We start from the raw sequence: 23,062 nt of genomic DNA, 5'->3' as shown, positions 1-23,062 counted from the left end.
TCTCTCCCGAGGCCGATGCCGGACTCCCTGCCCACCTCCTTGGGAAGGGGCGGGACAAATAAGCTCTGCCCCTTTCCCCGCCTACCCTCCCCGCCTTACTTGTTCAGTCCAACCCAGAGAGAGTCCCGGGACTTTCAATTGGTGGAGGGTCGGAGAAGCGGTGCTTCTGATTGGTCAGGTCTCAGGAGGTGGGGCTAACTGAGGGGAACAAGAAATTGAATGGCGAAAAGGAAAGTCAGTCAGGTGCCGAGTCCCTCCTTCAGTGACTGGCGGGTAACCTAGCAACGCAGGCACAGCGGCGGGAACTACGCTGAGAAACCTGGGACCCTCGGAGCAGGTGAGTTGACCAGGTGGGGAAGGGCGGGGAATGAGCGGGAGATGTGGAATGGCGTCCAGCCCACTACCATTTGGCTGCGCGAGGAATCAGCAGCCCTCTCCGCGATCCCGTCCCTGCTTCAGAGCAGTGCTCTCCAGCCCCTGCCTCCGTCCAGACCTCCCTCTCCGCTGCCTGCCGGGACGCCTGGACACTTTCTCTGTCCCTGCCTCTGCTCTGCCCCTCTGCTTACCACTTCGCATCCCCGCTTCTTCCTCCTTAAAGTGTGGATGAAACTAGTCAAGTGGAATCACATCCTGCTTAGGTGATTTCAAGTCAGTCATAGGTGATGGGGATATAAGTTCCCTTCCATTCCACCGAACGGCCATTCATTCCAAAGTGGGCATGCAACAAAAGGCATCTTGCTCGAATGAGTGTTCAGATTAGGTCATTTTGATCGTACCAATGTTTGCCTTTTGTGCTAGCAACTTTAGAATCTAACTCACATTCTTGGCCTTAAAATGTGATTTCATTGTACACTCAAAAGTTTTGTAAGGATGAAATGGGGTGACGGAAAGCTTGGCATGGGAGCTGAGCTCAGTAAATACTAGCAATGTTTTGGTTTTTTCTTTTTCTTCCTAAAGCACATTTGTCCTTGACTCTTCCTGCTTAAAATGGATCGGGGAAGTCTTCTCATTCCACACCTTAAATATTCATATATTCAACAAGTGTTCGCTGAGTGGCTACTACCAGGTGCTGGGGTAAAGCGATCAACAGCAACAACCCTCATTTTCCCACTCGGGGAGCTTGTCTAATGTGGAGATAGTCATTAATCTAGTAAAATACAGATACATGTATAATTATATCTGCAGAGATTCATTTCCAGAATGATGCAGCAGGAAGGTCAACAAATCCTTTCCCCAAAAAGCAACTTGAGTCCATCAGTGGATAAATGGATAAACAAAATGTGGTATACACACCACGGAATTAGATTCAGCCTTTAAAAGGAATGAAATTCTGATAAATGCTACAAGAATGGACCACAAAGACATAATGCTAGGTGAATGTGAGCCAATCACAAAAGGGCAAATAGGCAGGATTCCACTTACATAAGCTATCTAGAATAGCCAAATTCATGGGGACGGAAAGTAGAATAGTGAAACAAAATGACAATATGCATTATAATAAGGATGAGCATCAGGAAGGCGAGGCTAGCGGCGCCTGGGTGGCTCAGTGGGTTAAAGCCTTTGCCTTTGGCTCAAGTCATGATCTCAGGGTCCTGGGATCAAGCCCCTCATGGGGCTCTATGCTTAGCAGGGAGACTGCTTCCTGCTCTCTCTCTGCCTGCCTCTCTACCTACTTGTGATCTCTCTCCCTGTCAAATAAATAAATAAAATCTTTAAAAAAAAAAAAAAGAAAGAAAGAAAGAGAAGAAATACTAGGCTAAATCAGGCACCTTTTGGGTTGGATAATTCTTTGTTGTAGGGAGGTGTGCTGTTCAGAGCAGAATGTTTACCGTTACCCCAGCCTCTACCCACTACCTACCAGTAACACCCCCTCCCCGTTGTGACAACCAAATACATCTCCAAATTATTGTCAAATGTCTCTTGTGGCCAGAGTTAGCCCTGCTTAAAAAGTCCTGTGCTAAGCACAAAGTCAGATGCAAAAAATTACATACGATGATTCCATTTATATGATTTTATTTATATGATATATCCAGAAAAATTAAAGGTGGGAATGGAAATTGTTTGCCAGTTAGCTCACAGGAATTTGGGGGAGTGACAGAAATTTTGTGGTCATGGGTCATAACTTGGAGCGTTTACCAAAAAAGTCCTGAGTTGTACACTTACAATGGGAAAATTTTATGGTATGTAAATCATACTTCAATAGAGCTGCAAAAAAACAACAACAAAAAAAACAAACAAAAAAACAGAAAAGAAAAATTACACCTGTGATCAGTACCAAGCAGAAAAGGTGGAGAGGGTTTCCAGAGATTATGGTACACTTCCTTTTCCAGTCTGGGGAGAGGCTGCCATTGAGCTGAGAGTCAGAGATTGAGAATTAGCTAATCTGGGCTTGGCAGTTGGTTTCTGGCAAAAGGAACATGGTGGGTGAAGATCCTGGTGCTTTGAACACTTCAGAGATCAGTACAGCTGCAGCACAGAGAGTGAGGGCAGAGGTCAGGTAGGCTGAAGTCAACGAGAAGGAATGTCATCAAAAGAGTGAAAGAGCTTCATCCTTACTCTCTGTGTCCCCTACCCCCACCATGGCTTCAGTCACCATCTGTGCAGTGACAGCTGTCCCATTTTGGGGTCTTTCTGGGTCTTTCTTGAAATCTATTCCAGATACCCAACCACTCCTGCACATCTCCTAGATGTCCCACTCTGGTGGCTGCTAGGCTATCCATACATAGTGCCTTGGTGTGAATTAGGAAGAGTTTCTCCTTCCTGGCCCACATGGCCCCACGGTTTTCAAGGCTTGGCACATAGATGTCAATGAACACCCCAACTCCTCAACCCCTGCTTGTCTTAAACACCAAAACAATCCATCCAGATACCTAAGCCAGCACACTAGACATCATCCCTCATTTCCTTCTCCCCCATGCCCCGTGTCCAGTCCTTCCTCTCATCCCATTGATTCTGTCATCTCGATGTTTCTGGAGCCACTGCTTTGTCTCTCCTGGAGGCCACCCCCATCTGTTCCCCGTTCACTGCGACAGCTTTCCAAACCTGATCTTCTCGTCATGTTGCACCTGCCAGCCCTTCTACCACAATTTCCCAGGCTGTAGGTCTGGTCTTCTCGCTCACTCCCTGTTGAAAACTCCCGCCACGCCCCTCCCCAGCTTTTGATTCCTCCTCTTGAGCAATGAGGAAAGCTGCCGAGGCCAGATTTGTTTGTTTGTTTGGTTGTTCATTTGTGAGAAAGAGCGTATGAGCAGGAGGAACAGAAGGAGAGGGAGAAAGAATTTCAAGCAGACTCCAGGACAATCACTAAGCCCAAAGCGGAGCTTGATCTCCCAACCCTGAGATCACAGCCTCAAAAAACCAAAACCAAGAGTCGGACGCTTAACCGACTGAGCCACCCAGGAGCCCCGTGGCTGGATTTCCTAACCAATCAAATCAGGATGACTTCCTTATTCCCTGAGCCCCCTGTAAAGTGGTCAAGAGGAAGTGAGAATAGAATCAGAACCAGATAGCCAGGCCAGGCCAGGACAAAAGGCAAAGTAGTGACAATGGCCGGAAAGGCAAGCACGAGAAGGGGTGAGGTCTGAGGTCATGCCTCGCCTCAATATACACAAGCAGTTCGTAGAAGGCAAGAATCCACCCCACCATTCCTTTTCCCAGACTCCACCCTCCACCCAGAAAGCCCCAAACAGCCTTAGATTGGAAACAGTGATAACAGAGGCGACAAAGTTCCAGCATCAACCTTCCTGCCTCCAGGCCCGACAGGCTGCCCAGGGCATCCCAGACAGAACTCTGCCCCAGCCCTGAGCAAGGCATCCCTCAGGAACACTCTAGGCATACGTGGTCAGACATGAATGCCATGGCTTTAGCTTAGATTTTCACTCCGTTTATGGTGAAAAATTCAATGAAAGGGGAGTCTTCTCTGCTTAAGGGCCAAATTCACCCCCACACTTTTTCCCGGGAGACAAGCACTCAGGGCAATGAGGCACCACCTGATTTATGCCTCCACATATAATAATTATCACTCCCCTTTGAAGAGGGCTTTTAACTCGCAAAAGGGCTTTCCCATCTAGTAAATCAACCCTCCTCCACCCAGCTACATTTTGATGTGGCTAGGACAGGTGTCGTATCCCCCAGACACCAGAGAGATAAGGGCCTTGCCCAGACTTATTCCAAGAGCCCCAGCAGGGGAGAGTCATGCCCCTGGGTCTCCTAACACCCAGCTTGTGAACCTGATCTTGACTCTGTAACTGATGGCTGCTTCAGACGGCACAGAGCTCAGCCTGTCAGATAGAGCTGATCTACCCAGGCACAAGCCTTCCTTTGAACCTGGATAGAGCACTGGACTTAGGGTGGGAAAGGCAGGAGTTTTATAGAAGAGCAAGGCCACTATGGTCCAAACCAGTGACTCTCCACCAGGGACATCCCCCGACCCTCCACCCCCACCCCACAGGAACATTTGCCCATCTCCGGGGACATTTGGTCTCCAACCGATCAGAAGTGGTGCTGGGAGAAATGCGCTACTGCCATCGAATGGGTAGAAGCCAGGGATGCTCCTAGGGCCCCCACGACAAAGAGTCATGTGACCTAACATGTCAGAAGTGTGGAGCTTGAGAAACGCTGTCCTGACTGATTTTTTTTCTTTTTCTCCCTTTTTTTTTTTTAAGTTTTATTTATTTATCTCTAGCCCAACAAGGGGCTCAAACTCAAAATTCTGAAATCAAGAGTTGCATCCCCCTCCTACTGACCCCCTGGACTGATACTTTCATATAAGGCAAAATATGTGTGCGCGCGTGCGCACACACAGACACACGTGCACCCACACACCTACCTTTCCCTTCAGGCCCCAGTTCGTACAACTGAATGCAAATGTGATTGCAAATCAAGATCTTTTGAAACACAGAGCATCAGGGAGAAATATCTTTTTGACCTTAGCTTTCAAATCATAGCCCCAGTTGATACTCTATGACCAATCAAATGCCTTTTACGTGGGGGCTTTCAAACACAGGCTGGTTTTTGTTGTTGTTGTTGTTGTTGTTGTTGTTTTTTAACAGCAAACCAGACAAAGAAATACATTTTCTTTCTCGACCCAGCACATGTATGTTTAATTACACCTGACTCCTTACTACATACAATGTGCTCTAATATTTTCTATTGTATTTCATTTATTTTGAACTCCAGTCCCAACAGGCAAATTGATTTCACCATTCACTAAAGGGTCATGGTCCTTGGTTTAAAAAAAGACATTTCTTCAACATAATCAAGCAGTCAGGAAAAGCCAGTGTTTTGCATTTGATAAGATGATAATTTAAATATTTTTCTTAAGTGGGGGAAGTTTATTTTAGAAGACGGTAAATGCACCACCAGGAAATTCTTCCTTCAGTCTCAAACAACCACAGGGATACTACCCACAGTTGGATATAACCAGACATAAATACTCCTAAAGCTACATTGTAAGCAAAGGAGGAATTAAAAATCATGGTGACTTAATTTGTGAGGAGGAGGAGGAGGCTGGGAAAGACACTAAAGGGGCTCCAGGCCTCCTCCATCACCAGCAGAAAAATGAAAATAATGTACGAAGCAGTCAAATTAAAAACAAATAGCTAAAAAAGAGTCAAAGTGGTTCCATGTTGGCTCTTTATAAACCCTTCTGCACAAAAAAAACCACACATATGTATTGAGGAAAAATACATCTTCTATTTTAAAAGGTAAATGTTCATATGTTAATATTAAATTATATTATTGTTGATGTTATAACTAGTCAAGAAGGTTAAACATTACTGAGCCAGGATTTTTTTTTTTTAAGATTTTATTTACTTATTTATTTGACAGACAGAGATCACAAGTAGGCAGAGAGGCAGGCAGAGAGAGAGGAGGAAACAGGCTCCCTGCTAAGCAGAAAGTCAGCCATGGGGCTCGATCCCAGAACCCTGAGATTATGACTTGAGCCAAAGGTAGAGATTTTACCCACTGAGCCACCCAGGCGCCCCTGAGCCAGGATTTTATTTCATATGACAGTTTTCTTGAGCGTGGGCTCCATCCCTGTCCCCATTTTACAGATGAGGAAGCCAAATCTTAGAGAGGTTGATTGACTTGCCTAAAGCCACACAGCAAAGATTAAACTTCACATTTGCCTGCCACGAGAAGCCACAAACTTAATCACGCTGCAGTAGGCTTGTGTTTTTCTTTTCTGCTTCAGAGATGAGGAGATGAAGTCCCAGAAGGTCAAGTGAATTTGCCCAGGGCTATAGCTATGGCCAGTGTCCGGCAGAGAGTGTTCATTAGAACCAGGATCACATTCCCTCCCAGGCTCTGTCACTGTTTGGTGTCCTCTATCTCCAAAGCACAGCGTCACGCTGGAGCCCACAGCCGTGGAGTCATCACCACAGATGAGATCCCTTCTCTTAATACCTCTAGCGTTCAATGCTACAGCTCCCACCTGGGAATCTTTTGCAAACCAAATATCATCCACAAAACACAGGTTCTCAAACAGGACAAGAGAGGATTGGGTAATAGATCAAAAGTAGCAATAGGGGGGGAAAAAACCTATGAAAGAGAAAAACAAATTAGATTTAAATCTTTTTGTTTAAAAATTCCAAGCCCTGAATACAGAGATGGGAAATAATCATAGGCCAAATCTTGGCCCATAGTTTTCATTATTAAAACATAACACTATTTTCTGGTTCTAATCCAGGACATAATGTATTTTGTGAAATAGCATTATCCTATTGGGCCAAAATCTCCATGTGAGGAAATGGGTCTATTGTTAGAGCTGGATTTGCTATCTCTTCGTTTAGTCAACAGTGATTTGCTGATGCCATCCTGGTTCTGGGTAACAGTCACCGTCATGGGTTTTCTACCCGTTTCCACCCCTCACTCTCTCCACTCTAGACTTAGAAACCTCCGATAAAGCATACAGAGTTCTGAAGAAAGCTGTTGCATGGTTCCCAGACCAGTGGGATCTTCCGAGGCTCAAAGGAAAAATCCTCCTACTTCAAAGGCAAAACCTCTGCCTATAACCCAGCAGGTAGGTGGTAAAGTCAGAACTAAGTGACCAGGAATCCCTTAGCCATCAAAGACTTCCTTGAGTCCTAAGCAGGACCTCAGGGAGTGAAGCAGGGAGTGTTAGATTAGGTTAGTGTTAGTGATAGACTATCACTAGTGGGTGGGTGGGAATTGTATATCTCAGACAAAGTAAATGAAACAGTTGTGCAAATTGTAGAACCCATGACGCAGTGTTATTCAATCTGCAATTATGCCAGAATTACAAATTTTCCACTAGGGTAGAAAATAAAAACAAAGACCATGAACTCCGTCTCTTTTGAAAACTTTGTCATCTCAACCTCCAGCCACAGGTCCCACCCTAACCCGCTCTTTCTTAGCTCTCTCACAGCTAAGCTTCAAGCAGCCTTTGTTTATCTAGTCGTGGGAAGTACCAAGACTGAGGCCAGGAAGGCAAAAAACAAAAACAAAAACCTCCATCGAGGGCGCCTGGGTGGCTCAGTGGGTTAAGCCGCTGCCTTCGGCTCAGGTCATGATCTCAGGGTCCTGAGATCGAGGCCCGCATCGGGCTCTCTCCTCAGCAGGAGCCTGCTTCCCTCTCTCTCTCTCTGTCTGCCTCTGTCTGCTTGTGATCTCTCTCTGTCAAATAAATAAATAAAATCTTTAAAAACAAAACAAAACAAAACAAAAAACCTCCATCGAAGCTAAGAATCACTGAGGAAATAGTTAGTTGTCTAGGAATCCAGTACTATGAACTTGTACCATGAACTTGACTACGAATCCATGTACCACGAGGGCTGGTATCAGAGAGGAATGTGTTTGGTTCACTTTTCAACAATACCTGGTTTAGTAAGAGAGATACACACATGGCACCCATGGTATTTGCACTGATTCCTGGTGAGAAGCCTGTGCCGAAGACCCCTTTCAGGTCTCTTTGGGTTTTTTTTGGTTTTTTTGTTTTGTTTTGTTTTTAAAGATTTTATTTATTTATTTGACAGAGATCACAAATAGGCAGAGAGGCGGGCAGAGAGAGAGAGGAGGAAGCAGGCTCCCTGCTGAGCAGAGAGCCCAATGCTGGGCTCGGTTCCAGGACCCTGAGATCATGACCTGAGCCGAAGGCAGAGGTTTAACCGACTGAGCGACCCAGGCACCCCTCAGGTCTCTTTGAATTCTAATTATGCCACTGAGAAAGTCTCAGTTTGGTGTTAATAGGTCTTTTGTATATTAGCCTTACATCCTGTAACTTTGCTGTAATTATGTAATTCCAGAAGTGTGTATATTGATTCTTTGGGATTTTCTATATAAACAATCACGTCATCTGTGAATAAAGATAGTTTTATCTCTCCCTTCCTAATCTGTATTACGTTTTACTTCCTTTTCTTGTCTTGTTGCATGAGCTAGGACTTCCATTATGATGTTGAACAGGAAGAAAAGAGGGTACATTCTTGTCTTGTTCCTGATCTTAGGGAATAAACTTCTAGTTTCTCACAATTAAGGATGATCCTAGCGGTAGGGTTTTTGTAGATGTTCTTTATCAAGTTGAGGTAATTCCACTCTATTTCTCATTTGCTGAGAAGTTTGTTTTTGTTGTTGTTGTTGTTGTTTTTAAGTCATGAACAGTGTTGGAGTTTGTGAAATGCTTCTTTGCATCTGTTGATATGATATGATTTTTCTTTTTGTTGATGTGATGGATTACACTAATTGATTTTTGAGTGTTGAACCAGCCTTGCAGACATGGAAGAAATCCCACTTGGTCATGGGATATAATTCTTTTTACACCTTGTTGGATTCAATTTGTGAATATTATGTCAAGGATTTTTGCATCCATGTTTGTAAGAAATGTTGGTCTGTAGCTTTCCTTTCTTACAGTATATTTGCCTATTTTGGTATTAGAGTAATGTTAGGAAATATTCCTTATGCCTCTATTTTCTGGAAGGAATGTTAGAAAATTGGTATAATTTCTTTTTCAAATGTCTGGTAGAATTCACCAGTGAAATCTTCTAGACCTGGTGTTTTCTGTTTGGGGAAGTTATTAATTATTGATCAATTTCTTTAATATATAAAGGCCCATTGAGATTATCTATTTCTCCTTGTGAGAGTTTTGGTAGATTATATCTTCAAAGGATTGGTCTATTTCATCCAGGTTATCAAATTTATGGCCATAGAGTAGTTCCTTACATTCCTTTATTATCATTTTAACATCCATGGGCTCAATAGTGATGGCCCCTCTTTCCTTCTTGACATTAGCCACTTATCCCTTCTCCCTTTTTGTTGGTATGTCTATAACATCTCTCTACCACTTGCTCATCTTGCTTTCCAACAACAGCAATCCGGGCTCACACTCATCATCCCTGGGCAATAGCATCCGGCCTAGAGTAAAATATCAGACTGTAGACATTATTACCTTCTACATAAGGAAAATGATATAAATTTTTCCGGTTATAATGGAGATACTTTTTAACAAAAAGCCCTTAAGAATGAACATATACTGGGGCGCCTGGGTGGCTCAGTGGGTTAAGCCGCTGCCTTCGGCTCAGGTCATGATCTCAAGGTCCTAGGATCGAGTCCCTCATTGGGCTCTCTGCTCAGCAGGGAGCCTGCTTCCTCCTCTCTCTCTCTGCCTGCCTCTCTGCCTACTTGTAATCTCTCTCTGTCAAATAAATAAATAAAATCTTAAAAAAAAAAAAAAAGAATGAACATATACTTCAGGGGGAAAAAAAAAAGAGTTGATAATAGAATAGCTTGGTCTATAGATGTGGCAGAAATCCCAAAAGGGGCATGCTAGTGAAAGAGATTTGGACAACCCTGAATTAGACCTAACGCTCATGAAGGATTCTTTCCTGACCCGGAACCCATGTTCTGCCTCATACGTGGCAGCCTCATGGTGCCCAACGATCCCTGTGTCGTGATTAGTTATGAGGTGTGTCTCGGTAATTAGTTTGTAATAGTCTCCAAAGTATGTAAATGATTGGCTCAAAAACATAAAAGTCAATGAGAGATGATTCAAGGCTCTCCCTAAAATAATTCAGCCACTCACTCACTTGCATTCTGATAAGCTCTCTTGAGCTAGGTGAGAGGGATGGGGTGACAGCTCTCTTCTTGCAAACTGTGTCTAATCCCGGGTCTACCCAACAGAAGCACGACAGCAGCAGGAACACTACCAGTGGAGGTACGCATATATATAAAATGAGAATTCATATTTGTGGTCGCTGAGTAAATTGAATGCCATAGGAACTGAATCCTGAACACGTCTGTCCTCTGGGTCTCTGCTTGACAGAATTTATTGAAACTGGACCAGCAAAGAATCACTGTGCCTGGTCCACTATAGAAGTTGATCCAAAAATGGTGAGACTAGACAGAACATCAGTTTATAAGGGGTAGGCCCCTGAGAAAGGCTGCCTGTGCTGAGACTCCATCTCAGCCCCTTAGGAACTGTAAACTCTTGAATGCATCTAACCTCCCCTGGCGCCCTTTCGTTGTCTATAAAAAGAGCTAATGGAAACACCCACCTTATAAGGTTGCCGTAAGGAATGAAGGAGTTAATTCCCGCAAAGCATTTAAAACAGTATTTGGTATGCAGTTCTCAAGAGTTAGCTAATATTAAAATGGCATTCTTTAAAATGAGATTTCCACCCCCCCAAAATAAAATGAAATAAAATGAGATGTTCCCCTCCAAACACTCACACACTCCGGTTTTGTTTAACCCCCTCTGACTTTTCCACGGACCATTGTCAGATTTGTGTGGTATTTTCGAGGGTTGGGTTTTCTTCTTCTTTTTCTCCCAAGGGAAAAAAAATATAATTTCGCTCAAACCTTTTTTTTTTTTTTTCAAAATGTTCTGAGAGTGAAAGTAATAAAATATCCAACAAGCCCATTTGAATGAAGACGAGGTATAATTTGCATGATAAAGATATATTTCCATTTATAAAGTTCATCAGCAGAATTAATGACAAATAAAGGGAAGATCCAATTAAGGTTTCCCATCCATTAACAATCTTGCTTCACTCTCAGGGCAGGGATTTTAAAAGGGGAGGCTTAAGTTGGAAATGATTTAAATATTAAGGTTGGTGGCATTAAAAAGGACATGAAACGATCATATTAGGATTCAAGGAAAAGAGATTCTCCAGTGATTTTTGTCATCAGAGTCAAATGCATTTCCCCCGATCCTCGTTCCACCGGCTTTTTCGTGTTCACCCAAATGAGCTGTCAAAAACTGATGGGCGTCATCATAATCAAAGAAAACAAGTTTGCCCTTTAAAGCAAAAGAGGTAATTTGGCTGAAAGCAAATTGGAAACATTTCATATAACGTTGCATTTCCAGCCGCAATCTCTGAAGAATTCAGGCGTTTTGATTTATGCCTGAGAGCTTTGGGGGACAGTGGGGAGAAGTGCGTTCGTGAAACACTTTGTTCAAGTTCATCCTGTGGTCACGGGGCGAAGATCCTTCGTCCACCCTGAGAGGAGCTGAGGAAGCTCCCGGCTGTCCCCAAACGTTATCTTCGGGAAAAGCCTTAAGAGAATTCACGCGATTGACTTGGGAGCAGAAAGTGAGTGGGAAACAAAGAGATGCAAGATAATGGCCCCCCTCGACTCAGTTGTCAGCTCCCAGCACTCCCAGGCTTCTAGCTTTGGGACCCATTTTGCCTGGCCAAGGAACCAAGAAGCATCCTTAGCATCTGATCTGACCGCCTTTCTTCCTGGCTCATAGTCACTGGAGATGTTCCTCTGATTCCCACTCTTCTCTCCTTTGACTCTGGTTTAGAGAACTGAACATCTCTTGTGGCTTCGGATTACCAGCAACTTTTCCCCTTGCATTGATGTCTCTATCCCCAAGGCCTCTCTGGAGCCCCCAGGATCTGGATCGTTCTTTGTCAGATGCCTGGAGTATTCTCAGTGAGGGTTCTTTGATTGCAAGGCACAGACACTGTGGCTAAGGCCACATGGTGAAGGAAAAGCTGAATAAGGGGTCCCAGAAAGGACAGCAGCCAAGGCGGCTTCTGGGAGTCTCGGTGCAGGATCTTTAGGAACCCCCACTTGGCCTGACCCAGCTCCCACCGTCTCCCATCCACGTGTGATTCTTCAGGGTTCCCAGCCTTCGCTGATTGGCAGTCCCACCAGGACTGCATACAGTGGGAGAGAGGACTGACTCCCCAGTGGAAAACCGGGGTGCTATCACCTGACAGAGAGGACATGGGTCACGCACGGAGAGGAAGAGACACTCTTGTCCACTGTCGACACCAGTGACAGGCACAAGAACTAAATGACTTTAAAACCAAGCTCTTTGTCTTCCCTTCCTAACCTCTGTCCCCAATTTTCCCAGTTTCTCAAGGGCCCCATCTTTTCTCCCAGGCCCCCGAGTGCAATCGGTCTCACCCATCAAGTCCAGATGACTCCTTCTTCAAAAGACTTCTTGCCTCCGCAGAGTGTGACAGTAAGAATGGCACATTCCTGTCCTTGCCAGCCCCACACCTGTCCCCAAGACGAGGCTGAGGTGTTTTTTTCAGGGCTGGGTATGCAGCAGTGATCAAAATAGATGAACCCCCTACCTTCATTGGAGCTTACTTTTTAGGGGAGGGGAAAGGCAGACATTTAGAAACATCAGATGGTGATACTTAACTGGGAAAAAGGTCAAGGATAAGGGGATAAAGGCAGGGAGAAGGCGAGGTTTTATATTTTAGGAAGAAAATCGGGAAAGCACTCACTCCTACCCTGAGAGTTGAGTAGAGAAGGAAGTGAGTGAGGGAACAAGCTTTATAGCTATTTAGAGGAATGTTCCAGACCTGGGGCTGAGGGGCTGGGCATAGTGGTGTGCAGACAGCAAGTGCAAAGGCCCTGTCAGAGGTTGGAGCACATTTCACATGTTCAAGGAGTAGCAAAAGGGTCAGTATGAGGACAGAAGAGTGAATGGTCATAGATGATGGAAGGCCTTTCTGGGGACTATAAGGACTTTGGCTTTTATCCCGAGTGAGATGGGGAGCTGCTGGAGTGGGGGGAAGGGGCGCTGATTTGTAGTATTTGTCAATTTCCTTGGTATAATACTTCCACCATGGCTGACTTCAAGCTACCCATGGCTTCACAACCAGCTCACAAATACGCTGAAATTTTAACAGTCAGCTCCGGGGAGCTGGATTTGGAGCAGAGGAGTGGAAGGATCCGACATTTTAAAAGTCTTCCTCTGGCTGCAATGCTGAGACAAGACAGGGGCAGGGGGGCAGAAGCAGAGTGACTGCTGAAGAGGTTATCACAGTCATCTGGGTAAGAGAAGATGGACCCTTGGAAGGTCCAGTGGCTCAATGACATCAGGGACAGCATTTCTGTAATTCTCTTAACCTTTTCTTCTCACTCACAAAGTGGCTGCTGTTGCTCCAGCATTAAAGCCCAAGTTCAGGGAATGGAGGTAAAACCAACAATGTCTTTCTTTTGCAGTAGGAAGGAATAAAGTCTCCCAGAAGCCCCTAGGAAACTTCTCGATTTTTTTGGCTCTAACTGTGTCTATAGCCACTCTTAACTGAAAATGAGGTTGAGAAGTTGAGCATTGAATATTTCCAGCCACTCCAGTATACACAAGCTATAGGGAAGGAGATTGGAATGGAGATGGTGCCTGCAAAAAAAGGAGTGTGCTCTTATAAGAACGTACTACAAGAATTTGAGACCTGTCTGGAAGTCCAGGGATGGCTTCTGTGAGGAAGGGACACCTGAATTGAGCTCTGAGTACAAAGAATTAACTTAGCAAGGAGGAGAGGGGGAAGAGTATCTCAAGAAGAAAAAGCTGCATGTGCAAAGGCCCTGAGGTAGAAGGTTTATAAATATCCCAACTTAACCTACCTGCCTTTTTCCTATATATAGCCAACCCTTTCCCTGTAAATCATCCATTATGACCAATCTTTCTCCAAGATCTGATTTCATCCTGTTACTTGTTTCCTAATCAAAATGGATCCCAATTTTCTACAGGGTCAACTCCAAAGTACCCCCTCTGGTGTTGAAGGCTGGTCATGACCTCATCCTATTCTGTGAATACAACTTTATTGGTCTCTGATTCCTGCCATACATTTTTCTGAGCATCTTTAATTTTAAATAAATCTTTTATGTTATAATAATTGTAGATTAAGGGATGCCTAGGTGGCTCAGTTAGTTAAGCATCTGCCTTCTGCTCAGGTCATGATCCCAGGCTCTAGGATCATGTCCCACACCAGGCTCCTTGCTCAGCAGAGAGCCTGCTTCTGCCTCTGCCCTGTTCTCCCTGCTTGTGCTGACTCTCTTGCTCTCTCTCTCTCTCTCCCTCTTTGGCAAATAAATAAATAAAACCTTAAAAAAAAAAAAACCCTGTAGATTAAAGTCACGAAGATAGTCCAGGATTCCCAAAGCCCTTCATTCAGCTCCCACAATAACATCTTAAATAGCCGAGACCTGTCTGTCAAAAGCAAGAAATTAGCATTGGTTCAATGCTGCTAACTATGCTATCAGCTTGGATTGGATTTTACGTTGCCCTCCTAGGGTCCATTTTTCACCCCAGGATCCAATCCAGGATACAACATTGCATTTAGTGAAACAAGTTTTAAAAATTGTATTTCAGGGCACCTGGGTGACTCAGTGGGTTAAGCCGCTGCCTTTGGCACGGGTCATGATCTCAGGGTCCTAAGATTGAGCCCCACATCGGGCTCTCTGCTCAGTGGGGAGCCTGCTCCCCCCCCTCTCTCTCTGCCTGCCTCTCTGCCTCTCTGCCTGCTTGTGATCTTTCTCTGTCAAATAAATAAATAAAATCTTTTCAAAAAAAATTGTGTTTCGAAGACATTGTTCATCCCCACCCTGATGTTTGCAGTCCACACTTAAAAACCAGTGTGGAGGTGCTGTGCTGTTCCTAGTCCCTTTTGCTCTCGGCTGTATTGTTTGCTTTGTCCCTGTGCGCTCTGTCTCAGGCCGCTGACACCTGCAGGCTATACGGCCCACTCTCCCTTGTCATCTGGTTTCCCGGCTGGGTTTGGCCAATAGGAGGCACTGGCTTTGGCTTGGAGAACAGGAGGAGGAAGAAACCTTGGTGCTTCCTCCTCTCTCTGCTTTGGGCTGCCTTGCCAGCAGTGGCCCCAGCTCCTTGGGGGCTATAGCTCCTCTTGGACAGGAAATGGCTGTGGTTCCAGCTTCCCCCCAGGGGGCCCTTGCCCCCAAGCTCACCACCACCTCCTTCTGTGGTGGCCTCCTGCCATTGTCATTGGCTGGGTGGCTTTTCCCCTTCCCTGGTTAGCCTCACAACTCTTTCCATCACCCGTGTAACTCGTTTTCTGTATTTAGATACTTAAAAAAAAAAAAATCCACTAGTGCTGACTTTTATTCATTCATGTTAAGTCACCCGAAATGCTATCTGTTGCATTTAAATCTCATTACTATAAATGGCTGAACAAATCCATTTCATCCTCCATAGTTAAGGATCTAATATCTTCCATAGTTAAGTCACTTCAACAGAATGGTGTTCCCTGCCTGACACCTCGCCACTCGGTCCCCCGATCCTTGCAGCCCGATGCCGTCACAAAGCTAGCAACTGTTTTCTGTGAAAGGTTCTGTGTCCTTGCTGTGGGGCACCCAGGACGAACTCCTGTGTCAACCGCATGTGGCTGCCGCAGCCACACCAGCAGCCTAGCTCCACTAACCGCCTGCTCCTTCCTTCCAGGGTCGCTGGAGATAATAACAGCAGAAGACCCGCGCAGCCTAGCAACATCTCGATCTCCCGGGGTGCACAGAGGCAAGGCGACGGCTCAGAAAATGGCTCTAGATATTGTCGGCGTGGCCCCTCTCTACCAGGGCCCCGACATCAACAGAATGAGGCTGACGGCAGAGCTATCCCAGAAGCCAGCCTCCCTGCTAAAACCTTTGGTCCCCTTGAAGTCCAAACTCACCACCATTGAGACCAAGAGGATCATGTCCGTCCTGGATGAGACCATCCACAAGGTGGAGTTGGTGACCCTGCTGTCCTATATGGGGGCCAATTACGAGACTCTGGAGAAGATGCTTGGGGGGGACATCATAAAGGCCGTGAGAGAGCACGAAGATCTCTGCCACACCCTCCTGGACAGCATCATTTACCTGCAGGATAAAGAAAGGCGATTGCAGGAGGAGGAAGAGTATGAGGAGGAAGGGTTGTTCAGAAACCGCCTCTTCTCCTTAGAGCTGCAGAAATCCCACCTCCTGCCCTTGATGCTCCAGATCAAAGAATCCACTAAGGACATCCTGAGACTCTTACTCAATAACCCACAGGCTGCGAGCCTCGCGCAGACGCACACCCTGAGCAGAAGCGTCGAAGCGCAGAATTTCATTGATTGCCTGATGGAACTGCGGGGTTTCCTGTTCGAGAAGCTACTCACTAGTCCTATGGAAGCTAGAGACAGAAGTCAGTTTATACAGGACATTGACAGACGAAACAAGAGGAACCAAGAAATCATCAACACTCTTGAAAATGAGTTGGCGGCAATCATGCGGAACAGGGAAGCAGAGGTATGGCTCTGTGGTATTGATGAGGTTATGGAAGGAGCCACACAGAGGAGCCAGACCTTTGGGCAGCTGGGTTTTTTCCCTCAGTGATTGAAACACCTGCTATCATTCATTCACTCAACAAATGTCAGTGTGAGCACTTGCCAAGTACCAGGTCTTATACCTAAGTCCACATGGCCCCTGCCTCATGCAGTTCCTGGGAGGTGGGTCTTAAAGACCTGATTTAATTACAGTTTTGAGAAGTACAATGAAGGGTAAGCATAGAGCGCTAGAAGACGGTGTTACAAGAGAACTGAGCTTAGACCCAAAGGGTCAGAGACGTCAAAGCCAACCCAGGAAGAATGAAAGGGAGCATAGCAGGCAAGAGAGGTAGGCAGGAACCTGCCTGGCCAGGAGCAGGCAAACTTTTCCTACGAAGATCTGAATAAGTAAATACTTTGGGCCTTGCCAGCAGATCACATTGTGCCTCTGAGGCCTGATCAAAGAATGTGATCTCTGTCCTGAGGACAAGGGCCAGATGGGACAGGTGGAAGCTCTAGAAGACTTTTTTAAGAAGGGAAATGATAACATGATCCCCGCCTAATAACCACTTGGGACACATAACTATGTATTATGTTTTATGTACATTTTCTCACTAAAGCCTCACAAAGTCCCCATGAGGTGGTGTCGAAGAACAGCTTTGGCTGCTGAAACAGAGACCCCAAATCACATGGTTTAGTCAAGATAAAAATGTGTTTTTCTCTAGTGAATGAGCTGGAGCAGACACGGAAACTCTGCCTCATGAAACTGTCAGGGGTTCACACTTCTTCCATCTGGCCTTTCTGCTGTGCCCCACACAGGACTTCTAATTGTGGACCCAGAAGCCCCACCCCCATATGTCACATGTCACTGGTCCAGCGAGCAGGTGGGAGAAAGGGGAGGAGGGCCCTCCGATCCTTGCCAGTTAGGGATACAACCTGGAAGTAGCGTGGCACAGTTCTTACCCACACACAGTGGCTAGCAATGCTGGGAAAGCTGGACTGTCCCTGGGGGCGCATTCTGCTCCACAGTCTTTCCAGGGAGAATGGGTCCCGAGGGGCGGCCCACCAGTGCTGCTGTGCACACTTGCCCCTTCATCGCCCATGATACACAGAGCTCGAGGCCCTCGGAACCTCGTTCCGCCCTCCCTCCCCCACGCGCTGGCTCAGGCTGTTCCCCCGCCTTATGTTCTCACTGATTTTGCCCTTTAAGGCATTCATTGGTGTTTGTTGATAAATGTTTATATGATTCTTTGATGATCTGGTATGGGTCTGACACCCCCCTAAAAGGACAGGGACCTTGTCTCTTTTGGCCCACTGTCATGTCCCCAGTGAGCCTGGCACAAAAGAAGGGCATGGAAACAGTTTTCTTTCTTCTTCTCCTTTTTTTTTTTTTAAGATTTTGTTTATTTATTTAAGAGAGAGATTGAGAGCAGAGCAGACTCCCTGCTGAGCAGGAGCCTGATGTGGGGTTCAATCCCAGGACCCCGGGATCATGACCCGAGGCAAAGGCAAACGTTTCACTGGCTGAGGCACCCAGGCGCCCTGGAAACTATTTTCTGAGTGGAGAGATGACAGGCTCTTGGGTACTCAGGAGACATCACTCGCAGGTTAAAGGGTGTCAGAGAGGGACAGAGAGGGGGGCCCGAGTGGTTTTATTGGTCCTGTTCAAGTGGTAGAAACAGCTCAGGCATCCAAGTTGGACAGATCTGGGGTCAAATTTCATTTATCCAGGTGGGCAAATTTTATTGTGTCCCTTGGATCTCAGTGTAAAATAAGGGAGTGACACCAATCAGGAAAAGCTCTGACTGCTGATAATACCGCCTGCTCTAGAACCACCTAGAGCCAGAAGCCTTGTGCGCAGGCTAGGCTTGCCCCAAAGGCCCCTCCTGCCTCGGGGCTCCCTGCAGGAAGGAAGTGAGCTCAGAACCCCTGCGGCCCAGCCCAAGTGGCTGACTTGAGCCTGCCACAGCACTGATGTGCTCTGAGGGAGACCCTGGGGCTTGGGACCAGCCTGTGGAGCTTATTTGCAAAACGGAGCCATCCTCGACTCCTGTTCCTGTTTTCGAACCAACTGAGGGCAGGGAACAAGTCAGGCCCTTGGGCTTCAACAGGCGGCAATACCCACAGTATGTGTATCTCCTACTTTCCTGAATGATACTGAGTGTCTCTGCCCACTGAGCACTCCCGGTTCTGTGCCCCGGGCAGGAGCTCTATGACTGGCCCCGACCTGCCTGTCAGCCTCTCTCCAGCTCACCTGTGCCCATCACTCCTGCCAGGAAGTGGGGGGCGGGGCAAGAACATGGTCCCTGAACCAGACAGACCTGGCCTCAGAGTCCCTGCTCAGCTGTAAGCCCCAGACAGATGACCCGGCCCCCTTCCTTGTCTGTAAGCAGGCTGTCTCTGTCCCGCCTGGGTGTGAGGGGTAGGAATCTGTGGGGTAGTAAGGCAGGTGGCCTGTTCTGCCGGCCAGAAGCAGGAGGCCATGCCGGTTCTCCTGGGATTATTGGGCATCCGGGAGGGAGTAATGGAGCCTCTGGTCTTCCCGGCCCAGGTGGAGAAAGAGAACTTTGTGATCCAAGAACTGAAAAACCACCTGCACCAGGTGCTCAGGCTCTCGGAGAACAGCCTCCTTCGCACCAAGCAGGAGGCCGAGAAGCAGCAGAAGGCCGACTTCCGGGCCTCGCAGGCCAGGGTGGCCAAGATCCAGCAGGAGTTACTGACCCTGAGGTCCCAATACCACAACCTGGTGGCAGAAAACCGGGAGGCAGAGCAGGCGCTGCGGAAGGTGCCCCGGGGACAGCCGGGGGCGGGGGGGGGGGGCGGTGACAAGGGAGGCGGAGGGGGGCAGGGCACAAGGAGAGGCAGAGGGAGGGCAGGGCAAGGCGGGGCTGCTCCAGGCACCCAAGGAACAGCTCCCTTGAGGAGGAGGGCAGGGGAGCAGGGGAAGCCCAGGACTGAGCCAGCGTCCCCTGGGAGTGGGAGGATGCTGTACACAGGCCCTGGGGACTGGGACAGGGAGACTGGTCTGTCCAGCAGCAGGCCGCTGTGTGACCTTGGGAAAGTTCTTTAACTACTCTGAGCCCCACCCCCGCAGGGTTGATAATACCCACCTTGAGCAAAGTGTTCAGACAACACGTGCCCTCCCTAATACCATCACGCAGCTCCCCCATCGCGCCACACCCCTCCCCTCTTAAACCCTCAGTTTATTTCCTGGGGTTTGGAAAGCAGTATGGACGTTCCTCAAAAAGTTAAAAATTGACCCTACGACCCAGCAATCACACTACGGGGTATTTACCCCAAAGATACAGATGTAGTGAAAAGAAGGGGCACGTGCACCCCAATGTTCATAGCAGCAATATCCATAGTAGCTGAACTGTGGAAGGAGCCCAGATGTCCCTCAACAGACAAAGGAATAAAGAAGATGTGGTTTATATATACAGTGGAACATTACTCAGCCATCAGAAGGATGAATGCCCACCATTTGCATGGACATGGGTGAAACTAGAGGCGATTATGCTGAATGAAATAAGTCAGTTTCGCCATCTTGAAAGCAAAAGTGATCAGTTTAGGCTAACGGGTTATTAGGAGGATTGAATGAGATTCAACAGTAAGTGTTCGGTTAATGTCATCTCTTCTTTTGTTTCTCCATCATCCCCCCTGAGCCCCAGCGCACACACCCAGCTTGCTTCCCCTCTCCATTACTCTAGGATCTAAACTCCTTTCCCTGCCGACACTTCCTTCCACAGCTTCTCCCTCTGACCTCCGTGGGACCCCGTTCCTCCTCAGTCACTCCATTCAGGCCACACTGGCTCCAAGTCTATTCTTAAAACCACAAGCCTGTTCTTACCTCAGTGCCTTTGCACTTGCTCCTTGCCTTGCCTAGAATGTTCTGGAGCCTGACCTCTGACTTCCAGTTCCAGGCCTTACCACTGGTTAGCGCTGTGATCTTGGGCAAGTGAGTCAGCACATCTGATCCCCAGTTTTGTCATCTGAGCAATGAAGGAGAAACTACCATGTTGAGTAGTGGGCAAGGCATTAGCCCTGGTGAAGAGCGAGCTTGGAGCAGTTTACTATTCATATCAATCCATCAAACACTGACTCATTGTGTTTTTTTTAGAAGAAATATAAAGTGGAGACGGAAATCGAAAACTGGATCCAGAAGTACGATATGGAGATGGGTGAGAAGCAGGTACTTGTGCTGCCATCAGTTTCTCAAGTGCATTGCCCATGATCCTATAGGAACGATGCATTGTCTGTACCAAGCTCTGGGCCTCCCCAGGCAGTCTTCCCTGCCCCCTTGCTTAGGCCTGTGATTTGTCTGGCCTGGGGCAGCAAGGCGAGAGATGGAAAAGAAAGAGCCAGAAGCTACATGCCACCAAGTGCTTGTCACTAGGCCCAAAGATCTTGGCTCCATCTAGTGTCCGCATCCCATACTCTCTGTCCCTTCTGCGCTCAGCTTCTGCCAGCAGCCTCGCAGCTGGGGCTCCTCCCCGGCCGACTCAGGCATGAGCTTGCCTCCCCTACTTCACTCGGTCAGCCAGCAAGTTTCCGCCGTGGGCCTGAGATGTGCCACATGCTGGGATAGTGCAGGGAAGATGGTCCCCATTATTGCTTGGAGGCTCTACTCTAGTGCCACTTACCAACAGGATGTCCTGAGGCAAGAGGCTTGACCTTTCTGAGCCTGATCTGCCCGTGATCACCAGAGACAGTAAGGACCATGCTGGGACCAGGATGGCAAAGCAGTGAGGCACCGTTGTCACAACTGCTTGTACCCAGCACAGGATCTGGAAGTGCTTAGGGAATGGTGGCCTGGAAAACAGGGTGCCCTTAAACCCAACACACCCCTCCCCACAGCTTTGTGCTAACATTGGGGGCCATGGGCCCAGCTTCAGGGCCAGGAAGGTTTCGCAAGCACTGGAGATGACATCAGTCTCTGAGTGGTCCCAAGTCAGGAGAAGGGCAACTCAGGGTCTTGCTCTCTCTGATCATAAGTGCTCCAGGGAGGAGGGAGCTCAGAGGCTGTGCTCGTATTTCTCTGGTCCCCGCGAGGGCGTTGGGTTCCTTGTTGGCAGAGACCAAGTGTACTCAGCTCTTTGCTTCTGGCAGATGTTTGGTAAGTGTGAGTGGAAGGGAGTGAGGATGATGTAAATTGCAGCAGGAGGCAATGGTTGGACATAAGGAAGAGCTGTGGGGCACAGTCACCTGCGAAAGTTCCACTCTGGGTATCTTTGTGAGAAACACAGCTTTAGTGGCAGGAGTGGCTTTAAAAATTAAAAAAAAAAAAAAAAGATTTATTTTTTGAGAAAGAGCGAGAACATGAGTGAGGGGAGGGACAGAGGGAGAGGGAGAGAGAATCCCAAGCAGACTCACCACTGAGCGCAGAGCCTGATGCAGGGCTCGGTCTCATGACCCTGAGATCATGACCTGAGCTGAAATCAAGTCGGATGCTTAACCAATCGAGCCATCCTGGTGCCCCAGAACTTGCATTTTTATGTCCCCACTGTGTGCCTGGCACCATATCAGTATATGGTGTCCACCCCATCTTTTAATCCTGCAGAAAGCTCCCACCCACTTCCTGGGTTTGGAATTGTCCCCATGTTGCAGGGGACAAATGAAGCTCCAACATGAAGCCCCAGCAAGCCATAGCCAGGCTGGAATGTGAGAGCCAGTCTGCCCCCTCCTCCCACCAGCTGTGTTCTTCCTTTTCCCAGAGATGATTTCAGCCAGGTCCCCCCCACAGTGGGGATGGACCCCACCCCCTCTCCTGATCACATCCGGGCATTGGATGCAGAAAGGCTTAGTGCAGGTGGCGCTGTTGGGGCAGAAGCCCCTTCCAGATAGGCGGGGATACCTGTGGGGGAGGGTGGCAGGTAGTGCCCTACGCTTGGTGACCCCCACCCCCTGACCCTCATCCCAGGTAGAGTACGAGGAGCTTGACCTCATCCACAAGGAGGAGAAGATCCAGCTGGAGGAGCTGAAGCAGAAGCACAATGTACTGGTGGAGGAGTTCTCCCAGATCCGGGCCGAGCAGGAGGTCAATGCCAAGAAGAGAATCGAGGCCGAGCAGGAGATGCTGCACATGGTGCGGGCCGCCACGCTCATCCAGGCTTTGTGGAAGGGCTACCTGGTCCGCTCCATGCTCAAGTCCAGGAAGAAGAAGCGGAGCAAGAGCAAAGGGAAGGTCAGGAAGGGCAAGGGCAAGGGCAAGGGCAAGGAGAAGGGCAAGGGCAAGAAATGAGTCTCCCCTGGGCCTCGCTCCTGGCCCGTGCTGCTGCGTTGCTCACTTCCCGGAGAGCAGGTCAGGAGGGCACAAGGAACGGGGAAGCTTGCCATTCCTGGCTTGAATGGTCCTCCAAAGTTAAAAGCCATTTTAAACCACATCTTCTATAAATAAACGTCACTTTGCCAGCGCTGCTGGCTGTGTGTGTGTCCATTCGTGTTGATGTCCTTCCCATGGGGAAAGCACGGAGGCCAGAGTATCAGCACCGAGCTATTCCTTCCCTTAGCCTCAGTGGGAAGCCAGACCCTGGGCTGCAGCCTTTTTGGCCCAACTCTGGGCCATG

At 47.7% G+C, this 23,062-nt stretch overlaps 1 protein-coding gene across 3 annotated transcripts; it reads left to right on the top strand.

The window, feature by feature from the left end:
* The first annotated feature begins 228 nt into the window (after positions 1 to 228).
* IQCD (IQ motif containing D) lies at positions 229 to 22,912 on the top strand. Of its 3 annotated transcripts, XM_013056564.2 has the most exons (6): positions 229 to 337; positions 6,889 to 7,024; positions 15,662 to 16,482; positions 19,051 to 19,284; positions 20,617 to 20,688; positions 22,417 to 22,912. In XM_013056564.2, exons 3-6 carry the CDS (start codon positions 15,754 to 15,756, stop codon positions 22,735 to 22,737), a joined length of 1,356 nt encoding a protein of 451 aa, XP_012912018.1. In that variant the 5' UTR covers positions 229 to 337; positions 6,889 to 7,024; positions 15,662 to 15,753; the 3' UTR covers positions 22,738 to 22,912. The 3 variants fall into 3 exon arrangements, with proteins under 3 accessions (XP_012912018.1, XP_012912019.1, XP_004753339.1); XM_013056565.2 differs by lacking the exon at positions 19,051 to 19,284; XM_004753282.3 differs by lacking the exon at positions 6,889 to 7,024 and having other exon boundaries at positions 230 to 337.
* Positions 22,913 to 23,062: the final 150 nt, after the last annotated feature.

This window comes from Mustela putorius, unplaced genomic scaffold, assembly GCF_011764305.1.
Source record: "Mustela putorius furo isolate JIRA1106 unplaced genomic scaffold, ASM1176430v1.1 tig00537248_pilon_pilon_pilon, whole genome shotgun sequence".
NCBI classification, from domain to species: Eukaryota; Metazoa; Chordata; class Mammalia; order Carnivora; family Mustelidae; genus Mustela; species Mustela putorius.
Note: the sequence above shows the minus strand (reverse complement) of the source record. Positions and strands in the feature narration are given on the sequence as shown.

Excerpts from the sequence above, each read along its gene's own strand:
- IQCD (XM_013056564.2), top strand. The coding sequence starts at position 15,754 with ATGGCTCTAGATATTGTCGGCGTGGCCCCTCTCTACCAGGGCCCCGAC. Across the intron at positions 19,285-20,616 it reads CAGAGCAGGCGCTGCGGAAG|AAGAAATATAAAGTGGAGAC; the intron begins GTGCCCCGGGGA and ends TGTTTTTTTTAG. Across the intron at positions 20,689-22,416 it reads TGGAGATGGGTGAGAAGCAG|GTAGAGTACGAGGAGCTTGA; the intron begins GTACTTGTGCTG and ends CCCTCATCCCAG.